The sequence below is a fragment of the Bos grunniens genome, chromosome 18 (genome assembly GCF_055505025.1).
Source record: "Bos grunniens cultivar Pamir isolate PY7600 chromosome 18, Bosgru_T2T1.0, whole genome shotgun sequence".
In the NCBI taxonomy this organism is placed as follows: Eukaryota; Metazoa; Chordata; class Mammalia; order Artiodactyla; family Bovidae; genus Bos; species Bos grunniens.
Genome location: NC_141182.1, coordinates 8,453,947 through 8,467,866, shown reverse-complemented (window position 1 = coordinate 8,467,866; position 13,920 = coordinate 8,453,947). Strand labels below are relative to the sequence as shown.

At 54.1% G+C, this 13,920-nt stretch overlaps 1 protein-coding gene across 1 annotated transcript in view; it reads right to left on the bottom strand.

The window, feature by feature from the left end:
* PLCG2 (phospholipase C gamma 2) overlaps positions 1 to 13,551 on the bottom strand; it is a 159,388-nt gene extending 145,837 nt beyond the window's left edge. The window contains exons 1-2 of the mRNA XM_086350050.1: positions 13,394 to 13,551; positions 6,506 to 6,751 (exon numbers count right to left, since the gene is read on the bottom strand). Of these exons, the coding sequence (XP_086206176.1) occupies positions 6,506 to 6,689 (184 nt within the window). The 5' untranslated portion in view covers positions 6,690 to 6,751; positions 13,394 to 13,551. The remainder of the gene's footprint in view (positions 1 to 6,505; positions 6,752 to 13,393) is intronic.
* Positions 13,552 to 13,920: the final 369 nt, after the last annotated feature.

Below are 13,920 nucleotides of genomic sequence, written 5' to 3'. Positions count from 1 at the left end.
AAGTACCTCAAAGATAGATCTCAGAGGAAGGCAAGATAGAGGACAAGCCCATTTCAATGCCCGCGTTGGGTCCACACTCGTCCCCACCGTGGGGGCTCCAGCAGGCACGTCTGGCTTCCAGCTAGCCAGGCACCTCTCAAGTGTCCTCCCCTTGGCATCTCAGCACCGGGCAGGGCACGTCCTCTGTGAGAAGAAGGAATCAGTGCCTTCCCTCTTGCTGTAACAAAGGCTGAGTGAGGCCATCCTCCTTCGGTCCACAGCAGGGTGCCCCACTACCCCATACAGAACTCAGACATCTCTGAGATCACACAGGAGGAGAAGGCAACGCAGAACAGAAGACACTAGACTCCAAAAGGCAGGTAGAACGAAAGCAAACTGGGGCGCTGCCCCTGCCTGGCCATGTGGCCTTGGGCATGTCACCGAGTCTCCCAGGACTCAGTTTCCTCATAAATAAAGTGGGTATGGTTCCTGCTCACAGGGTCACTGTGAGGATTTAAAGAGCAGTGACGCGTGATGTATCCACACAGAGACTAGGACACGGAGAGCACTCAGAGGCGGCCCTCATCACCAACAACATCATCACCATCGTCATCATGCACTTATTATTAGGCAGGCAAGCTAAGAGCCTAATACTAGGGAAGCAGAACAGCCCCTGTTTGTGAGCACCCCTCACTCACAGACAGCCACCACTTGCCGAAAATAAGCAGATAGAGAAAATGTGCACACGCAGAAGTGAAAGCCTGAGAACAGCGCCCATCCAGTCAGATGGACATGGTCCACGCCTCACAGCTGGCTCATCACACAACCAGCCCCGTCCACACCCCGCGGGCAGGCGGCACCACTGTGGCTCCCAGGATACGTCCCAGGCCATGCTCCCAAGCGGACAAGGTGCCAGCGGACCCCAAAGCTCACCTCAGGAAGGTGCTCCGGCGGACTCCCTTCTAGTTGGAGTCTGCTCCCCTAGCGCCCAAAGGGAAAGAAAAACCAGAGGCAGGACTTCCAGCACAAGCTCCCGCCCCACACCCAGAGACTGGCAGGAGGCCCACACAGGAGGGAACCCAGTGCACCATCCTGCCCAGCGGCCTCGGAAAGTCAACAGGAGAATGATGGCCAAGACATGAGTGTCCGGCTGAAGTTCATCTTCTTTGTCAGAAGCCAGGCCTTGGGACTCCTACTGTTTAAAATATGCACCTTTTATATACGGATAAAATATATAAATACATACAAAAACATACTTAAAATCCACTTGCTTCTCACCCTTATCTCATTGACTGTCATCTCACCTGACCAATAGAGAAACTGAGGCACAGACAGGTCAAGCAAACCTGCCTCGGATCACACAGCTCCTAGGAGGTGGTGGAGCACAGATCTGAACTATGAGCCTGGACCCTCGTGGTCGTTTGGCACCAAGGTGGCTGCTGTCAACTTTCTCCCCACCTGGGCAGGTCTCATCTTCTCCAAGAGGAGATTCCCCATTCTTTGAACCTGAGCTGGCCCCGCGGACCTGAACAAGTGACTTTCTCAGGCTAGGTCACAAGAAGCCCTGTGACTCTTGGAACACACATCCCGGGGGGATACCAGGCACCGTGTAAGGAGCCCGATGACCCTGGGACTGCCACGCAGTAGGTGCTGAGCCAACATTTTCAGCTGAGCCCGGGCTACCGGCCATCATCACCACAGCACCAGACACAGGAGCAAAGATTCTGGAAACTTCCAGACCAGGGGCCATGCCAGCCAAGTACCACCTCAGTCCAGGCCACAGAGAGAAGAACCACCCAGCTGTTGTTGCTGATGTTCAGTCACTAAGTCGTGTCTGACTCTTTTGCCATCCCATGGACTAAAGCTCACCAGGCTCCTCTATCTGTGGGATTTCACCTGTTTCCTCCAGGACAGGGACCCCATCCCTTCCTCCTCTCTCTTAGCAAAACTGGGGGCCCAGTATGATGGCAAATATGGGCGTGGCACTGCACACGGAACAGCTCCGTCATGACACGGTCCAAGGGGGAATGTGTGACATTTTACGGTTCTAAGCAAAGCAAACACATGACTTCAGACCAAGGTTTCTTAATTTTTCAGGAAGAAATACACTTTTTCTTCTTCCTTTTTAACATTTTCTTTTAATTTTATATGACTGTGCCAGGGCTTAGTCGTGGCATGCGGGATATAGTTCCCTGACCAGGAATTGTGCTTCTCAGGTAGCTTAGTGGTAAAGAATTTGCCTGCCAACGCAGGAGACTCAGGAGATGTGGGTTTGATCCCTGGGTTGGGGAGATCCCCGAAGAAGGAAATGGCGATCCACTCGAGTATTCTTGCCTGGAAAATCCCAAGGACAGAGGAGCCTGGTGGGCTACAGTCCACAAGCTTGCAAAGGAGCTGGACACAGCTTAGCAAATAAACAACAATGACAACCCCAGCATTGAGGTGCAGTCTCTTAGCCACCGGACCACCAGGCGAGTCCCCAGGCCAAGGTTTCTATACTTACAATTCTATACTGGATTATTATTTGGGGTGGGGGCTGTCCTATGCATTGTAAGATGTTTAGCAGTACCCCTGGCCTCAACCTGCTAGATGCCAGAAGCAACCCCCTCCAAATAACCAGGACTAAAAGTATCTCCAGGCATTGCCGAATGCCCCCGCGTGGGTGGGATGGGATCGCCCAGCTGAGAACCACTCCCTGCTGTGCACAGTGAGACCCGTGGGCGTCTGCCTTCACCCAGGCCCACACAGGAGGCTGTGACACCTGTCCAGAGGCCAGAGGCCACCTCCAGTGACCCCAGAGCCACACACGGGTGCTGTCTTCTGCAGACCCCACAGTAACCTGCAGGCTCCTGCTGACTCAGACCCCTAAGGCAACACTATAGCTGGGGCCCCCAGGACACCACCTCTATATCAAGAGGCTGGAAATGAGGTGCTGAGTGGCCCCGTCCAGGGCTCAAAGGCCTGTTCTCTCTAGGTGGTCAGGAGAGCACCTTTTTAAAGCAATTTACCCCCAAATCGGCTTCTGTGTCACTTTACAAACACGACACAGCCATCTCACATAGGCTCGCCAGTGCAGTTCAAAAACACAAAGGTGTTCACACCACCCCTCGGCTGAAAACCCTTCAGTGGAGCCCTACTGCTCTCCGGAGAAAGTCCAAACACCTAAGCAAGACTCTGCTGCCCCGGACAGGCTGGCCGCCGCTCGTCACCCACAACAACAGCAAAAGCAAAAGCAGCAGTTCGCACCGGTCCAGGGCTGCGCACCGTGCTCAGCCTTCTGATCCAGCGACTCATCTGTTCATTCGCAGCGGTGACCCTGTGCGTGGACAGCAATATCGTCCCCATTCTGCAGACAGGAGAACCGGATCTCAGCAGGGGATGGAACGTGCCTACGCTCACGTGGCCTATCTCATCAAACCCTGCTGGGGTCAGGCTCCACGCTGCCTGTACCTAATCCAATAGTGCAGCTCTGTGAGGACTGGGGTCTAACTCAATGACTGCCGTTATCTCCAGCACCTAGAATAGTGCCTGGCAGAGCAGGCATTCAAATGTGGATAGATGAAAGGAGGGACGGAAGCTACCGGTGAAGTAAAGAAGGAAGGCTGGAAGGAGGGGAGGGTGGAGGGGTGGGAGGACGGGGGAGTGGGAGGACGGGCGGGTGGGAGGACGGGGAGTGGGAGGACGGGCAGGTGGGAGGACAGGGGGGTGGGAGGACAGGGGGGTGGGAGGACAGGGGGGTGGGAGGACGGCGAGTGAGTGGGAGGAGGGAGTTGCTAGAGCAGTACCTACCAAACTTGGCTAGCTATGAGGATCACCTGGGAAGCTCATTAAAATACTGAATCCCAACCACCCTGGTGAATGACAGTCATCCTTGGCCACCCCAAGGAGGAGGAGGAACTGCTCTTAGGGGTAACCAGGGAGAACCATAGGGTGTGGATTTCAGGAAGCAAAACCGTGTCTCACAACCACCAGGACTGTCAGGAGAAAGCTCCAGAGGCCTGCACACCTTCAAATGCCCCTCACCAGGTGCTTCTGGCGCTCGGCCAGCTGGCCGACACGGGCCGGCCATCCGCTCTCAGTGCGGGGGGGCACCTGTGTTTACCATTGGGCCTGTCCTGCCCCTGCAGGCCCCCGCCCCCGCCCCAGCTGCCACAGGTCTCTGGGCCACCTGGGAGGTCTGAGGCCAATGTAAACAAAATCAGGGGGAAGGCTGGGCACTGTCAAAGCAGGCCCTCTGGCTCAGTGCTGTTGAAGGTCATCTTGGCTCCAGAGTCAGGAGAAACCTTTTGGGAAGCTATTTAGTCTCGCTCATGATAAAAGAAACCAAAGAGCCATGTCACACTATCAGAGTCCACCTGTGAACCGCCAAGTTCAGAACCCCATGGCAGTGTGGGAGGAGATGTGGAGAACTAGAGGGGCCCCCACCACCTCAGGAGCTTCTATGGGATGTGATCCAACCGTCCTTTAAAGTTAAAAATAACTCGTGCCCTCTAACTCAGAAATTACACATGGAGGACGCTATCCTTCAGATAAACGCAACCTGCGTGCATGAAAGAATAATGCAAAGGTGACCCCCACACACAGCTGGTGGAAATGTAAAATAGTGCGGCCACTTGGGAAGCAGTCTGGGGGGTTCCTAAAATGATCAAACAAAGTTCCTGCATTGGCTGAGGAGCAGCCCTACCCCTGGGCACACACCCAGGAGAAACGAAAACACACAGCCGCACAAAAATTCATTCACGAAAGCTCACAGCGGCAGGATTCATACCCTCCAAAAAGAGCAAACAACCCAAATTTCCATCAGCAGATGAACGGGTCAACAAACTGTGGAATATTTGTAGAACGGAATATTACCCGGCCACGTAAAGGAATGAAGTCCTGAGACACACACAACACGGATGGATCGTGAAAACGTGAGAAACGCTCTGTTAAGTGAAAGAAGCCAGTCGCAGAAGGCCACACACTGTGTGATTCCTTCCATAGGAAGTGTCCAGAACAGGGCAATGGAAAGGAGATGAGAGGCTGCTTAGGGCAGGAGAGGTGGAGGAGGGCCAGATGGATGGCTGCAGGGTACAGGGCTTCATTTAGGGGTGATGAAACGTTCTAAAAACTGTGGTGGCTGCACATACCTGGGAGTATACCAATCTGTGAATGGATGAATTATAAGGTATGTGAATTGTATCTCCATAAATCTGCTAGCAAAAGAAGAGAAGGATCCATGTACAGCTAATAGCAAAAGACTGGAAAAACCCAAAGCGTCCATCTCTAGGGGTTAAACTGTCACACTGTAGCCAGAATGCTACGTGGCGATGAAAGGCAAAGGCAGATCAATATGCTGATAAGAAACCACCTCAATGGTTAACTACCAGGGGGCTTCCCCTGGCAGCTCAGTGGTAAAGAATCTGCCTGCCGGTGCAGGAGAAACAGATTTAATCTCTGATCCAGGAAGATCCCACGTGCCTCAGAGCAACTAAGCCCCTGCACCATACCTATACAGCCTCTGCTCTAGAGCCGGGGGGCCACAGCTACTGAAGCCCGCGCCCCAGAGCCTGAGATCCACAGCAAGAGAAACCACTGCAAGGAGAAGCCTGCACACCACGGTAGAGAGTGGCCCCAGCTCGCCACAGCCAAAGAAAGGTCCAGGCAGCAACGAAGACCCAGCACAGCCAAAAATAAAGAAGTAAGTAAAAAATGTTTTAAAGAAAACTATTAAATTTAAAAAAGAAATCGAAGTGCAGAAGTATGTGCAGTAGGTACTTATTTGTGTAAAAAAACAACACACACACATAACGCAAGCACAGAATACATCTAGAAGACCACAGAACCTGGGCAGGAGCTGGCCTCTGGAGCCTGGGGTGGGACTGGGGAAGAGAGACATTCATTTATGAATTGTCTGATTTTCCCCCAAGTGTATGCTTTAATTTCTCAATTTAAAAGAAGTCAATAAAAACTCATTTAAGCAAGTCTCTGCAACTGTACATTGCTTAAGTCTCTGGACTCTGAGTGAAAAAGGGGGCTTAGGAACTTGAGGATCTGAACCCACTGCCCAACATAAGGAGGGAGGAGAAAAGAAGCCGCTTCCACTCGGAGCAGAGCTTCACTGGAGGGCTCCACACACTCAGCGATGTGCTCTGTCCACATGGAGTAAAGCACAGGCCTCTCGCTCTGCTGTCTGCACTAAAACACACATCTGGCTACCGAGCGATGACTCCACAAGCTCTGGCCAGTGAGCCCTCAAGAGGGCACACGGCTTGACCATCAACGCAGACCGAACAGTCCCCGACGCCGTGAGATGGTGCGCTCAGCCCCCAGCAGCCCAGGCGAGCTATCTGGAGGTCATTTCCAAGCTGGCCCACGCAGGCTTCCGCTCCTTCACCAGGGCTTTCCTGGCCGACATCCCCCACCTGCCCCAAACCCCATCAGAGACCCAGACAAAGCGACGCCACTTTTCCTTTTCAGAAGAAGGTGTCGAACCAACGACAGCTGCAGGGCCCACTGCCCGGGCGGGGAGGCGAGAGGTACTCACGGAAGCCCTCGATCTTGTCGGCCGTCTTGCTCCAGGCCACCTGCCGCGTCTCCATGATCACCTGGACGGTCCTCCGCTCCGGGGTGGACTTGCGGAAGCTGAACACGGTCATGACGGTGCCCAGCTCCAGGGCCCGCTTGATCTGACTCTTCTCGTACTCCGGGAGGGTGTCCACGTTGGCCATGGTACTCGCCGTCGTCTGCTGCCCAGTGGGGGAGGCGAGGAGGAAGCGGGTGAACAAGGAGGCTGGAGGCAGGAAGCAAGGGGGAACTGGTTTCAGTTAACTGAGCGGGCTTCGGTTAACAGGAGGAAGCTTCAGAAGCCAAAACCTGTCTCATGCCCATCAGGATGAGCTTGGGGAGAAGGCGCTGGTGGCAGGGGGGCTCACCAGCCGCTCAGACGTTTAAATGGAAGCAAGGTGTGGGTGGAGCCCTTGATCTCCGTGACCCAACCGTTATCCCGGCTTTGAATAACCAAATCACCCCAACCTGGCCGCCACCTCTCCCTCCCCACGCAGCTTTATGCTGTAGAATATTTGAATAGCCAAAGAAGCCCAGGCTGGCCCCTGTCCCCAACCCCGACACCCACCCAGAGACTTCGAACCACCCCTTTACTTCCCGAGTGGAGGCGGGAATAGAGAAAAACCTTCCAAATGGGTCCGTGGAGACCTCTGCATGGAAATGGAGCAGAAAGGGCAGAAAACAGCAGGGCCCGGCAGCCCCGTGTGTAGGCTCCCGCTGACCGTGTGGCCCTGGGCAGGCCGCGTGACCCCTGGGAGCCCGACTCGGACCGGGACAGTCAGGAAGCCACCAGCAAAGCACCTGGTGTGCGGCTCGGCTTCCGGGGGTGTCCCTGGTGACCCCTCATCCTCCTGAACAGTCACAGCTTCCCAGATCTCAGAGCCTCCCTTGTCTGGCTCCTCTTACGCCCACATCTAGCCCACCAGCAAACCCAGAAAGCAGTGGGTCTCCCTGCTTCCCTGCTCCCTCCAGGGGTCTTATACACGTGGGTCACTCTGGCCGCCTGCTCCCACCCCAGACCCTGGAGTGAACTCTGAGACCAGGAATCAAAAGGATGCTTTAAGAAGAAGAGTGAAAGGGGCCGTAGGCACACCTGCGGCTGATTCATGTTGATGTGTGGCCGAAACCAACACGGTATTATACAGCAATTATCCTCCGATTAAAAATAAATGAATTAAAAAAAAACAAAAACAAGAGTGGGACTTCCCTGGTGGTGCAGTGGATAAGATTCCACCTGCCAACGGAGAGGACACAGGTCAGGCTTAGCTCCTGTTACTGTCCACCATTTCCTGTATCTTTTCTCCCCCTTTCCCACTCAGTCTTCATATATATATATATATATATATGTTGGAGTATTGTTTTACAATGTTGTGTAAGCTTCTGCTGTACAACAAAGTGAATCAGCTATGCGTGTACCACACACTGGAGAAGGAGGTGGCAAACCACTCCGGTATTCTTGCCTGGGAAATCCCATGGACAGAGGAGCCTGGCAGGCTGCAGTCCATGGGGTCGCACAGTCAGACACGACTGAGAAGGCACACGTGTGCATATTCCATGTATCCGTTCCCTTTAGGACCTCCTTCCCACCCCCTAGCCCACCCCACCCCTGGAGGTCAGCACGAGCTCAGCTCCCTGTGCCCCGCAGCAGTGCCCCACGAGCTGTTCATTCCACGCGTGGTAGGGAGTGTACGTGTCAGCATCGCTCTCTCAGGGCGTCCCACCCTGCCCTTCCTCCCCCGTGCCCACAGCCATTCTCTACACCTGCGTCTCTATCCCTGTATCTTTCTTATCTCGTCCCCACCTCCAAACTCCTTTAGGCTCCCACAGTTCTTACTTCGCAGAGAAGCTGGGTGTTCAGCCAGGGCTGCCTGGGCCTCCCCACAGCCTCTGTGCCAAGCTGCTCCAAATCAGGGCCTCAGCTGTTCCAGCTGTATAATGGGAATAACACCACCCTCGAGGGGCTCTGGATGGACTAGACCCCACAATGTTTGTACAGCCCCCAGTCAATCCTATAGGAAATCAACCCTGAATATTCACTGGGAGGACTGATGCCGAAGCTCCCAATACTCTGACCACCTGATGCACAGAGCCAAGTCACTGGAAAAGACCCTGATGCTGGGAAAGATTGAGGACAGAAGGAGAAGGGGATGACAGAGGATAAGAACTTGGACGGCATTACCAACTCAATGGACCTGAGTTTGAGCCAACTCCGGGAGATGGTGAAGGACAGGGATGCCTGGCGTGCTGCAGTCCACAGAGTCGCAGAGAGTTGGACACGACCGAGCGACTGAACAACAACACAAACAGCATCTAGCAGGGCCTCCGATGATATTAATCGGCCAGCTGATCAAAGCATTAACCAAGGGTCACCTCCACGACAGGTATGGACAGCGGACTCGCACGCAAACGAGGGGTGAGGCCCGGGCCCGGGCCCTGTCCTTTGCCCCCTTTACCCTCCACCCACAGCCGGGGCACCTCCCAGGTGTGCTGACAGCCCAGCAATAAAGTCATGAATTACACCTGCTCTCCACCCATCAGGAAACGCCAGCTCCATGATTCTGCAGAAGCAGAGACGTGGGGGTCTCAAGGGAGCAGCAGGAAGGGGTCCCCAGCTGAGTCTAAGGTGAGGCTGGGAACTTAACAGTGCTCAGAGGAAGCTTCTAGGGGAAGACAGATCTGAATCCAATCTTTAAAAGAGATGAAGCGGAAGGGGACGGTGCTCTAGTCGAAGGAACTGGCTAAAACAAAAGCCCGGGGGCCAAGGGTGTGCAGGAACCCTGCCTGATCCGAGCCTCCCGCCTCACCACCCCCTATTCCAGGTCAGGGGATGAGCAAGGGGCCTGAGGCCGGTCTCCGCCCTGGAAAACCTGCTGTTCATTGGCCCTCCCGGGTGCCTGCACCTGCCGTATCAGATTCATCTCATTTATCTCAGAAATACTGGCGCTGCAAACGCAAGGCCTGAGAGGTGAAATCACGTGATCAAGGTCATGGAGACATGTGGAAACATCAGGATGGGAACCCCATGCCCCTGCTCCTTCAACAACCCCCTTCTGGAATTCACAATCTGGTCAGATAGTAACTAACCGCGCAGAGATATCAAAGGACTCGTCCAAGGTCACACAGCTGCAAAGTGTCAGAAGCAGGACAATGCTCTCGAGTTCCCCACTCCCAGGTGCAGCAGGGCGCAAATAGGAAACATACCACCTCTCACAACACCGCCACGTAAGCCAGCCGACCTGGAAGCACGACCCTCGGTTCTTTCTGACTCTGGGAGGGCCCTGCACTAACCTTCCCAGGATTCTGGTCACTCCCCATTCAGAAGCCCAGTGGACTGGCTCAACCATAAACATCAAGTCTCTCATGTCCTTCTCTAAGAACCAGGAAAGCATCCTTACGGCCACAAGATCCCTGGAGTCAACCACTAAAGTCCACCAGCTCCCAACTCGGGCTTTCAGGGTTCAACGCTTCAGCAACTAAGACAAGGTCTCCAAGGCCTTGACCCCGGAGGAGGGCACTAGCCATCACCGGCAACTTCTATTTTGCTTCTGCTTTCAAAAAAAAAAAAAATGAAATAGGCTTGAAATCCCTTTCTTGTTCCTGTTTCTCATCCTCCCTGGGTAATTTTATAAAATGACTTACGGTGTTAAACACAAATGAGGCCAAGATTTAATAAGATCCTACTTTTCATGTTCTCCTCTTTGAAATAAACTTCTGGGAAAGACAAATTATCATATGACATCGTTTTTATGTGGAATAAGGGACAAATGAAGTCATCTACAAAGCAAATAAAGAGTCACAGATGTAGAAAACTTATGGTTCCTGGGCGAAAGGGGAGCATAGATTGAGACTGGTATTGACACATGCCCACTACTATACACAGAGGAGGTAACTAATAAGGACCTACCGGATAGCTCAGGGAACTCTACTCAATACTCTGTAATGACCTCTATGGGAAAGAATCCAAAAAAGAGTAAACATATGTATATATATATGGGCTTCCTCAGTGGCTCAACTGTAAAGAATCAGCCTGCAAGGCAGGAGACATGGCTTCAATCCCTGGGTCGGGGAGATCCCCTGGAGGAGGACATGGCAACCCACTCCAGTGTTCTTGCCATGGAAAATCCCGTGAACAGAGGAGACTGGCAGGCTACAGTCCATAGGATGGCAAAGAGTCGAGACAACGGAAGCGACTGAGCACACATAACACATGTGTATATACATAACTGACCCATTTTGCTGTACAGCAGAAACTAACACATTTTAAGTCAACTATATTCCAATAAAGATTAAAAAAAAAAAATGCAAGGACCCAGAACCAGGAAACAGGAGAGTTTTCTTCTCTTTAAGGCTCTCTGCACACGTCAGAGCAGGGCAGGATTTCATACAAAATCCCACAAGTCAATTCTCTTGGACACCTGGCACAGTCGCATCCCTGAGAGAGGACAGCCCCTCTGAGGGCAGGAGGGGTGTTACCACTGCATGTCACACCCACCTGCAGAAACAGGGTTACTCATATTCTCACTGGAGGAACTCAGCAGGGTCAGCCATGGCACGCACGGGTGTGCCTTAGTTGCACTTTTTTTTGGGGGGGGGGCAACCTGCGAGCATCTATTAAAATGTAAAACATGCATCTGCTTTGATCCAGCATTGTGCAGAAAAATGCACAAAATTATCTGTAAGAGGAAAGAACAGGAAACAATTCAGCTGCTCATGAATGGGTTGGGGGGGGCGGTATCCCTTACATGACGGGACACACACGTTAAAGAATTGTTGTTTAGCTGCTCAGTCACATCCGACTCTTACGACCCCACAAGCTGTAGCCCACCAGGCTCCCCTGTCCATGGGATTTCACAGACAGTAATACTAGAGTGGGTTGCCATTTCCATCTCCTGAGGATCCTCTTGATCCAGGGATCAAACTCATGTCTCCTGAATTGGCAGGCAGATTCTTTACCACTGAGCCACCCGGGAAGTGAAGTGAAGTGAAGTGAAATCGCTCAGTCGTGTCCGACTCTTTGCGACCATGACTGTAGCCTATAGGGCTCCTCTGTCCATGGGATTTTCCAGGCAAGAATACTGGAGTGGGTTGCCATTTCCTTCTCCACCAGGGAAGCCCACATTAAAGAATGTTCAGTAGCTACTGAAAAGGAGGAGGAAGATTTACAAGTACTGTGATCTGGAAAGATTTGTGAGGCAGATGAAAAACAGTTATAAACTAATAAATATTATTACATGTTTAAAAAGGCTGTCTTTTGCCATATGTGAAATAGATCATCAGTCCAGGTTCAATGCATGAGACAGGGCGCTCAGGGCCAATGCACTGGGATGACCTTGAGGGATGGGATGGGGAGGGAGGTGGGAGGGGGGTTCAGGATGGGGGACACATATACAACCGTGGCGGATTCATGTCAATGTATGGCAAAAACCACTACAATATTGTAAAGTAATTAGCCTCCAATTAAAATAAATTAATTGTTTAATGATTTTTTTTTAAAGGCTGTCTGCTTATAAACCTAGGAGGAATGGTTATTTTTGGAGAGTGGGAGAAGGTAAAGGGTCTGACCATCAGCTTACGACTGATTTAAGTGCTAACATAATGGATGAGCTTTTCTGCTTTGAGTTTTTAGCGTTTTCTAAGTGAAGACACAGTTTCAAAAGTTTTCTCATTTTCAATTTTCCACCAATTCCACTCAGCCCAAGGGCCATTTATGGGGGTCCTGGCTTTGCCTCCTCCAGAGGAGTTTCACAAGCTTGGGGGGAAGGGGGTGAGCATCATTAGGCAATTTGAGCATCAGGGAACCCTGCAGTGGTGCACACTCGGCATTCGTCTCTAATAAAAAGAACTGCCTGGGATGGCCAGGGACTCAAGACTGCCTGCAAGGCTGTAGCTGCGGATGCTGGCCAGGGCCCCCACGCAGGGCCCTTAACCAGAGGGTCAAGAAGTGGCAGATGAGCCCCAACTCTGCATATAGCCCCGGGATGCAGGCCTGGGTGGCCCAAGTATCCAGGGGAAGAAACTGGGGCTCAGAGAGTCTTCGACGTGCCCAAGGTTACACAGCTGGAACCGAAATTCTAATTACGTTGACTGACAAGGCCACCTGTTTCCCGTGCGAGTCACCCCCACCCGCCCAGCCCACACTTTCTTACTCTAGTTCAAGATCAGGGTGCTAGAAGAGCCATCCCAGGCCCCCTCTGGAATCCAGCTGCCAACACCCCCTCCCCATGAGTGCACACCCCGCTCGTCTTTCCCTCGAATTCTTCTGCTGTGGGGGTAACCACCTCTCCACGATTCCACAACATAACCAGGAAAACGCACAGTCGCACAAACATACTTATGCACACCACTGTGGGGCAGGACAGGGAACCCTGGATCCCCCGAAAACTCTCCAATCTCTCAGGGCAAGGGACTGCGCCTTCCTTGGTATCGCTCGCCACCCACCCAGCCGCAACCACCTGTGTAGTGCGAGGAAGTGCCAGGGGCCGGCCGGCGCCTGGAGTCCACAAGCCGTGGGCACAGAGGTGGCCAGGAAACACACCCGACTCCACGCGGGACCCCCAGGGCCACCGGAGCCTAGAACTCAGGCGCTGGCGCGAACCCCCGACCGCAAGCCGCGCCGCTTCCTCCGGTTCCCATTCAAAGCCGGGCTGCCCCGGGGCATCAACCGACAGAGTGGCGCCGGTCAGGGGTGAGGAAGTGGCCGTCCCCGCCCGGACGCTGGGCACAGCGAGCGGGGGGCCGGGCGGCGTGCCCCACCCCTGCCCGCGCCAGCTGAGCCCCACGCAGGACCCCCGCCCTGGACGCGGCTTTCCGGGCGCGCGTCCCCCGGGCGCACGTCCCCCGGGCGCCCCCGCCCGACCCGGCCACTCACCTGGCCGCGCCTCCGCCGCGGGTCCGGGCTCCGGGTCCCGCGCGCAGCCGCCCGCTGTCCAGGCTCCGGGCACTCCCTGCCGCGCACGCCCTCCGACGCGGGCGCTGCTACTTCTCCTTCGGCCGCGGCCGCGCGCCACGTGACTCCTCCGGGGCCGCCCCCTGCGCCCCGGCCCGCCCCACCCCCGGCCCCGAGGCGGGCCCAGCGCCGCCCACTGCTCAGAGCACCCAGGGCGCCGCGTGCTCCCTCCCCGAGGGCGGGCCAGCCTCGGGACCGCGCCTCCGCGGGCGGAGGAAGAAACTGAGGCAGCGGGAGGGGAATCCACCTGCCTGCCCCAGGTCTCTTGCAAGGTGGAGCGAGAACGTCCAGAGGGACCAGCATTTATGGAGCGCTTACTGCACACGTGTGCTTACTGCACACATGCATTCAATACGCTCCCCTGTAATCCCCGTGAATTGGCAGTTCATGGTCCTACTGTGAGATCGTCACTGAGTCTGCGCAGGTGTCTGACCGCCTCTTACTACATG